General features: G+C 50.9%; 1 protein-coding gene across 2 annotated transcripts; it reads right to left on the reverse strand.

Moving 5' to 3' along the window:
• Positions 1–373: 373 nt before the first annotated feature.
• LOC125136103 (HLA class II histocompatibility antigen, DM alpha chain) lies at positions 374–4,631 on the reverse strand. Of its 2 annotated transcripts, none has more exons than XM_047796760.1 (5): positions 4,459–4,631; positions 2,154–2,438; positions 1,267–1,545; positions 932–1,117; positions 374–603 (listed from the first exon to the last, which is right to left on the reverse strand). In XM_047796760.1, exons 1-5 carry the CDS (start codon positions 4,544–4,546, stop codon positions 599–601), a joined length of 843 nt encoding a protein of 280 aa, XP_047652716.1. In that variant the 5' UTR covers positions 4,547–4,631; the 3' UTR covers positions 374–598. The 2 variants fall into 2 exon arrangements, with proteins under 2 accessions (XP_047652716.1, XP_047652717.1); XM_047796761.1 differs by having other exon boundaries at positions 932–1,057; positions 4,459–4,630.
• Between the last annotated feature and the right edge of the window lie 3,146 nt (positions 4,632–7,777).

Consider the following 7,777-nt stretch of genomic DNA (forward strand, 5'->3'; position numbering starts at 1 on the left):
GAGCCACAGTGGGAACTCCCCAGTTATATATTTCTTAAGGCAGCCTAGACTAGGCGTAAACATTTTCACAAACAGTAAAGGGCAAAAAAACCTCTGGAGCAGCTTCTTCCACCATTTTGCAAGCAGATTATCAGAAAGTGGTTCTGCTTTCACTTCTCCCATATTTTGCACAAACTGATAGGAGTGAAAGCCATCCTGTTGGGCTGAGACCAGAGCAGGGGAGTCGGCTGAGGAGTAAGGGTTTTCCTATTTCTCTCCCTAAGGAGGGCAAAGCTGTGTTCAGGTTAGAGCATACTGGATTGGAAATGACAACCTACTCAAGTTAAAACATCCAGAAATAAATATCATGAGTTAAAAAAGAGCCACACCGATATTAAAAAATGAGATTTATTGCCTTGACATGGCAGCGATGTCGTAGGGATAGGAAGGCCACTCGGGGTTCCCCTGGATCCAGTACCACGGAGAGCAGAGCAGGCACGCACAGCGTCCCAAGGACTTCTGCTCTAAGAAGGAGAGATCCTGGGCAGGAGGTGAGAAAGCTGAATGCCTCCTGCTTGGATGACTGCAGCTGCTGGCACCGGACTCTGGCCAGGGAGAATCAGGCTGAGGAGAGAGAAGGATGGAGGAAAGCCTTCAGTGGGTCCTCCTCTTCCTCAAAGGCCCCTCCCAGCCTGCAACACACCCCACAGAAGTTGATCGCTCCTTGACTCCCCATCAACTCCCGGCGTCCTGCCTGCACCTCCCACCGTCACTCCTCTCCCGCTCAGAGCCACTCTTGTGATCTATAAGGGGGTGTGTGGCACTGAGACCTCAACTAAGAGGATGTCCCACTGTGCCCGAGACAGGCCTCGCCACCCAAGGGTCCAAGGCTCGGTGGACCCTCCGCGCATGCGCCTTTGTCTCCACACCCCCAGATGCCCTGAGGTACCACCTGAGCAAGGCTTCCGAGAGTAGATGATGAGGACTAAGCCAACAATGATTCCCAGCACACCCAGGCCAAAGGCCACACCGCACAGCACGTTCTCCAGGAGGTCTGAGGGCAGCGCATTCTGGGGCACTGGAAAAAGCAGGAGGAGGTCAGCCTGGAGGCCCGGGGGAAGCCGTGAGTGGTGGGTGTCTAGGATGACAAGGGAGAAACTGAGGCATGGAAAGTTGAGGTGGGCTCAGAAGGAGAAACAAGGGCCGAGTGGGAAAAAGAAGCCCTCCCGTGGGTCTTTTTTGCCCCCCCCCCCGAGAAATCAACTTTCCAGGAAAGAAGGGTCTCACCCCAGTAAGAGATTGCTACGTAGCCGTCGATCTCATGAGTCACGACGCAGGAGAAAAGGTCAGAGGGTGTCGGTGTGAAGTTTAAATAAGTAAAGGCCTGGAAGCTGAGGTCATCCGTGGCGGAGACAAAAGTGGGCCCGACTCCTTCCACAGGGGCAGAGTGATGCTCCCAGGTCACCGTCAGTGCGGGTGGGAAGAGGTTACTGACAAAACAGACCAGTGTGTTGGGTTTGCCAAACTCCAGGGGCTTCAGCGTGAACACCTCAGCGATGGGTAACCCTGCGAAGGGATTGAGGTGTGAGGGAAAGACGCCAGGAGCTCAGGTGACATCTCTGTGTGGCGGGGACGCGGCATACAGAAGGGAGGGCAGAGACAGGGTCAAAGGGCATGGGCTTTGGGGAGGAGAGATGATGCAGGCTCTGAGAAGGTCTTCCTCCCGGCTACTGCCTGCCGCACTTCCTATCTAGACCTCACTTTGGTGTCGGATCAGTGCTGTCTTCCCACTAAAACGCAGGCACATCCTCAGACACTTCCATGCTCCCCTCCCATCTTGCTAAGCGTTGTAGCACAAGGGCTAATGATACTCGGTAGACATCCAGGGGTCCCTATTGAATTCATCGAGTTCAATAAATAGTTTCGAGGAAGACAAGTTCCTAGGGTCTTGTCTTTTGCCCCACAGCAAAAACAGAGGGCAAACCATGAGTGGCAGAAATATCAAGGTCCGGGGTGGAGGCGGGGGGGGGGGGGGGGGGGGGGGGGGAGGGAGCAGAAAGCCTGAGAGATGGGGAGCTGATGAGAAGGGGAGTAATTCAGTGTATAATTCAGGTTAAGAGTGAAGCCCACTCACCCCCTCATCCCCCTCCCCCCCCCCAAAAAAAACCCCTGACCTCTAGACACTGGGATTTTCCCTTCAAACACTGGGCCAATTTTTTCGATCATCTCTCGGCAGAATCCTTTGTCAAAGAAAATGGCAGGAGTGTCTTCAATCTGGTGAGCCCAGTCCGCAAATTCAGGCAGGCGAGGCACTCGGATGTTCTGGGAAAAGTTGAAGGAGAAAAGCTGGTCCCCATCATAGACCTCGGAGAGTCCCACTTCGGGATTCCCATCCTGGCAGTACATTGTGTACTGGAACGTGTGGTTTTGCAGCTCATCCCTCCACCCTGGACCAGGAGCTGCAAGAGAGACAGGGTGGGGTTTAGAGAGGTGGCAGCCTCCTGTGTCTGTCACCTAGGCTCTCCCTCCCAATGGGGACGATAAAGAAAATTACGGGGTCTCAGAGTTCCCGTTGTGGTGCAGTGGTTAACGAATCTGACTAGGAAACATGAGATTGTGGGTTCGATCCCTGGCCTTGCTCAGTGGGTTAAGGATCTGGTGTTGCCATGAGCTGTGGTGTAGGTTTCAGATGCTGCTCGGATCCCACGTTGCTGTGGCCCTGGTGTAGGCTGGCGGCCACAGCTCCGATTCGACCCCTAGCCTGGGAACCTCCATATGCCGCTGAAGAGCTCAAAAAAAGGCAAAAAGACAAAAAAAAAAGAAAGAAAATTAAGGGGTCTCTCCAGACTTTCCTAGCCTATAAAGGGCCAGCTATCAGGAGTTCCAATTGTGGCTCAGTGGGTTAAGAACCCGCCTAGTATACATGAGGATGAGGGTTGATCCCTGGCCTTGCTCAGTGGGTTAAGGATCTGGTGTTGCCGTGAGCTGTGGTGTAGATAGCAGATGCACATTGGATCAGGCGTTGCTGTGGCTGTGGTGTAGGCTGGTAGGTGCAGCTCTGATTTGACCCCTAGCCTGGGAACTTCCATACGCTGCCCTAAAACACACACACACACACACAAAGGCCAACTGTCTAAAGTTGAGAAAAGCAAAAAAGCTCTCCTGCCTAAAGTGACAGATTCGGAGTCACAATGTTGGTTGTGCTTTTTGCACAAAGGCACCCAGCCAAGGAGGTAAAAGGCAGCTGAAATCTAGCCTGCATTCTGCTCCCCAAACCATGCATCCTGGCACAGGGCTACACTCTCCCAAAAGGAAGGCCTTAGTCTGATTTCCAGGAGGCCATCGTACTGACGTGTGAAGGGGCTGGGTGGATTCCCCAGTCTTCACCTGGGTGAGTGAAGAATGGCTTGGCCTCCCTAAGCCCTAGGCGACATTGTCCCCATCCTATCCTCAGACACACACGGTAGACTGAAAAGCCGGTCTCCAGGCTTCTTTTCAGCCACTTCATTAACACTAGGCCTCTCTGAAAATATCTTCCCTTCCCTCAACCCTGCAAACCTTGCAGGCTAGGGGTCCAATTGGAGCTGCAGCTGCCAGCCTACACCACAGCCACAGCAACGTGAGATATGAGCCTTATCTGCGACCTACACCACAGCTCTCGGCAATGCCTGGATGCTTAACCCACTGGGCGAGGCCAGGGATTGAACCTGCGTCCTCATGGATCCTAGTCAGGTTCATTACCACTGAGCCACAAAAGGAACTCCCAATAATTCCCATTCTTTGCAACTCCTGGCCAGCAGGAAATCTTCTACTCAAAATCCAATACCCAGAGGGATCTTCCAGATTATTCTCCAAACTGCCCCATCCTTTTCAGAGAAGGAAACTAAGGACCAATAAAGTCAAAAGCCTTTTTAAAAACCAAGGGTGAATTGATGACAGAGTGCAGAGCAGACTCCTAAGCAGGAACAGTGGAAATAACTTGTTTTGTTCAAATCCCAGCTCTCCCACTTTCCAACTGTGTAAACTTGCACAGGTTACTTACACTCTAAGTCTCATTTTCTTCATCTATAAAATGGATGTAGTAATCTCTGCTTTAGGAGTTCCCCTTGTGGCTCAGCGGGTTAGAACCCAACTAGTCCGTGCGGCTGCAGGTTCAATCCCTGGCCTTGATCAGTGGGTTAAGAATCTTGTGTGGCTGTGGCTGTGGTGTAGGCTGGCAGCTACAGCTCCAGTTCAGTCTCCTAACCTGGGAATTTCCATATGCCTTGAAGAGATTGTCTTAAATGGGACATATGAATTGCCTCTGATATCGTTGGCCATGCATCCACCAGAGCTCTCTTCCCCCATTCTGCTACCGTTTCCACTCTCTCATAACACACACACTGCTTACAAACACAAGGTTCCTTTGCAGATGCCCTGGGTTGCCTCCCTAGGCTCTCAGGCAGTCAGGAGAGAAGCAAAGGGCAGGTGCTGTCATACCTTCGGGGGCAGTCCAGGAGTGGGGCAGCAGCCACAGAAGGTGTAGCAGCCGTAGCAGTGCAGCTCCCCGGCTCAGCTCATGATCCATATCCTCACAGTGGGTTAGGAGCTACTAACTAGCTAACCCAGGTCCCCCAGGTCCCTTCCCAGATCATGGTTCACCAGCTCACTTCCCATAACTGCCCTTGCCATTCTCACTAAGCCAATCACAGGAGAGCATAGGGGTGAACATCATCAGTTGCTGGGGAGACACCTAAAGCAAGCAACCTCTTTAAGACTTGGCTCTCTTACCAGGCCAGAGTGGGGTGTGTGGCTGGGCTGGGTAGGCAGAGGAGGAATGTCTGCCTCCTGGTGGGGATCCTTCCTTGGTATCAGGCTGTCATTCAGAGCAGCACCGCCCCGTGGCCGAACGCTGAACTGGGAAAACTCGTTTCCCACAGCAACCCCTCAGGGCTCTTCAGACTCTGCCTCTCCCTCCCAGTCCCCACTCTTTCTCACAAAGATTCTTCTTCCTCAGGCTTTAGCTCTCTTCACTCTGCAGACATATACGGCACATTTAACAAGTGTTAGGTATCAGGCTCAGTGCTAGAAATGCAAAGATGAAGGCACATCCCTGCCTTCAAAGAGTTTACAGTCTAAGTGGCAGTGGGGGTGGGATGGGATGGCTGGATACGTAATTAGACACAATGTAATGTATTCAAATAGGAATGCGCCAGGTGTTCTGGAAGTTGTGATTTTATGACCGTGGAGGAAGAGGTGGGACATAATCAGGAAGTCCTCTAAGAGCTTGAAGGAAAAACAGACCAGCAGCACATGAGGGAAGAGAAAAGCATTCCAGAGCAAAGGGGTAGGCAAATGCGTGAAGGTCAAAGGCATTCATAGCTCCTTCCTTTGGAGACCTCTTGTATAGTTGGATGTGAACTTTGCAGAGGCTGCTCATGAGTCCCTGTTTGGTAACTGGCAGGGGACGAGGGGGACTGATGAGCTAGGAACTTAGGCAGGAGCCAGATCTCATAGGCTCTGTTAGGCTACAACGAGGGTGTTTTGTTTTTGCTTTTGTTTTGCTTTTTAGGGCTGCACCTGCGGCATGTCAAGTTTCCAGGCTAGGGGGCGAATCAGAGCTACAGCTGCTGGCCTACACCACAGCCACAGCAACTGGGGGTCCTTAACCCACTGAGTGAAACCAGGGATCGAACCTGCATCCTCATGGGTCCTAGTCAGGTTTGTTAACTGCTGAGCCACCAAGAGAACTCCAAAGGAGGCTGTTTTTATGCTTAGCAGATGACAGACATATTAAAAATGAGGAGTGATGCAATCATTTTTAACATTTTGGGAAGATTGTCCTGATATTTCAAAAATGGAATGGAGCCTGAAATTGAGGCAAAACTGCTGGTCAAGAGTCCATGTGTGGTAATTTTGATGCATGTTACATCAAAATTAAAATTTGCACACACCCATATATACACACTGCCCTCTGGTAGTTGCATGGCAATAATTTAGGTGAGACATAAGAGCCTGAATTAGGATATGAACAGAGGCAATGGAGGGAATTGAATATTGATGTAATTAGGACGTCTAATCGAAAGGGCTTGGCTGCTGATTAGATGTGGAGAGGTCCAGGAGAGATAACAGCAAAGTTTTTTCAGCTTGGAGGGCTGGGTGGGTGATCAGTGATTGACTGACTTGAAATAGAAAAGGATGTCATAGAAGCAGGTTTGATGAAGAAGAGAATAAGCTCAGCTTAGTGTTGAAGATGAGGTGCCACTGTGACATCCACCGGGAGCCATGAGGTAGGTGGGCATGGATCTCAGGTGTGGGCTGCAAATCTTAATTTGGGAGCCTTTGGCCCAAATGGTAAAGCAGAGACCGTGGATAAGATCACCCATGTAGACTGTGCACAGGGAGCATGAAGTGACACAAGGACATAAGCCTGGTTGGCTTCATACCCCAACCTTCTACCAGTTATGCTCCAGGATCCGGTCAGGAATCATTCTTGGTATTTCAGACTGAGGGAATTTAACTTACAAAGGTGTTCAAAAGGCAAGAAATGCAAGAGGGGGAAAAGAGAGAGGCTGGAGGTGCAAATAGGAAAGAGGAATACTTGCAAATCAGAAGTTGCTGTTGCCCTTGGGCTGGACTCCATGTCTGCACTTTCTGTCAGCCTGGGGGAGACAGTGTCACAGTCACTTCGGGGTCTACCAAAAAGGTGGCATCTCCATCAAGAGTGGATCATGGAGAAGGGACTGCCTTTGCCTACGAAGCTGGCGTCCAGAAACACCCATTCTTGCTGCTGCTATCTCTTCCAGGAGCCGCCCATCTGTTAGAAACTAAAGCAGGAAGCTCTCCTTGGTTTCTCCTGCCCTCTGATCTTCCATTGGGAGGCTCTAACAGGAAACCAACTGGCCAGGAAGACTGGCAAATGCACACCTCGTAGACACCTAGGCTGAGCCGTCCAGAACACAGTAGAAGAGGGTGGGCGTGGCACTGGCATAGATAATGACCAGGTCACTGAAATGCACTAATTTGTAAGACTCTGGTGGCACTCGGAGCATCCAGAGAGCTAAGAGAAGAACAAAGAAGCAGCAGATTCAGGGAAATTGAGGTGTTCTACGAAGACGGGCAAGATCAGCATCATCCCATGCTGCTCATAACTCAGGGGAGTTCTGGAAAGTGTCCTTAGATCTGGTAATTATGAGATGGTTGACGGGTGTATTGTGAGCACTTTCTGTGTTGTCGTGGGAGTCGACTCCAGATTGCGGTGGGCTGAGAAGTCCGTGGGAGGTGAAGAAGAAACTGTCAGTGTATAGAGAAGAGGACAGACAGAAGGGGTGGGGGAAGGGGCAGTGAGAACCATCGAATGTGGCAACAAAGTAATCTTAGAAATGGTGCTAGATGCATATGGTCCTTTCAAAATCCATACTCCCTTTTGAGAAACAAACAACAGCAGCAGTAACAGCCCCAAACAACACCAGCCCCACCACGGCCCATGAGTTCTGAAAGGCTGAAGAGTGCCTATGTGTACTTGAGTGTGAGTGTGCACGTGGCGGGGGCTGGCAGGATGCCAGGGCTGGGGTAGGCTTGGAAACTATTGTCCTACACTCCAAAAAATCAGGAGAACATTTTCCTTATGTCCCATCCTTTGTGGGGTAACCCACCGCAGTTCCTGATGTGGGAAGATTCAGCCCCTAAGGGAAGTAAAAGGAAGTTTATGGACATCATCAGAACTGTCGGGGGAAAGAGATGGCACAGAGCCACCTAGAGTTCTAAACCAGGGTGAGCAAACTTTTTCTGTAAGACACTGTAAACCGGGAGTTCCCAT

This window comes from Phacochoerus africanus, chromosome 9, assembly GCF_016906955.1.
Source record: "Phacochoerus africanus isolate WHEZ1 chromosome 9, ROS_Pafr_v1, whole genome shotgun sequence".
Classification (NCBI taxonomy): domain Eukaryota; kingdom Metazoa; phylum Chordata; class Mammalia; order Artiodactyla; family Suidae; genus Phacochoerus; species Phacochoerus africanus.

Excerpts from the sequence above, each read along its gene's own strand:
- LOC125136103 (XM_047796760.1), bottom strand. The coding sequence starts at position 4,546 with ATGGATCATGAGCTGAGCCGGGGAGCTGCACTGCTACGGCTGCTACAC. Across the intron at positions 2,439-4,458 it reads CTCCTGGACTGCCCCCGAAG|CTCCTGGTCCAGGGTGGAGG; the intron begins GTATGACAGCAC and ends TCTCTCTTGCAG. Across the intron at positions 1,546-2,153 it reads GAAAATCCCAGTGTCTAGAG|GGTTACCCATCGCTGAGGTG; the intron begins GTCAGGGGTTTT and ends ATCCCTTCGCAG.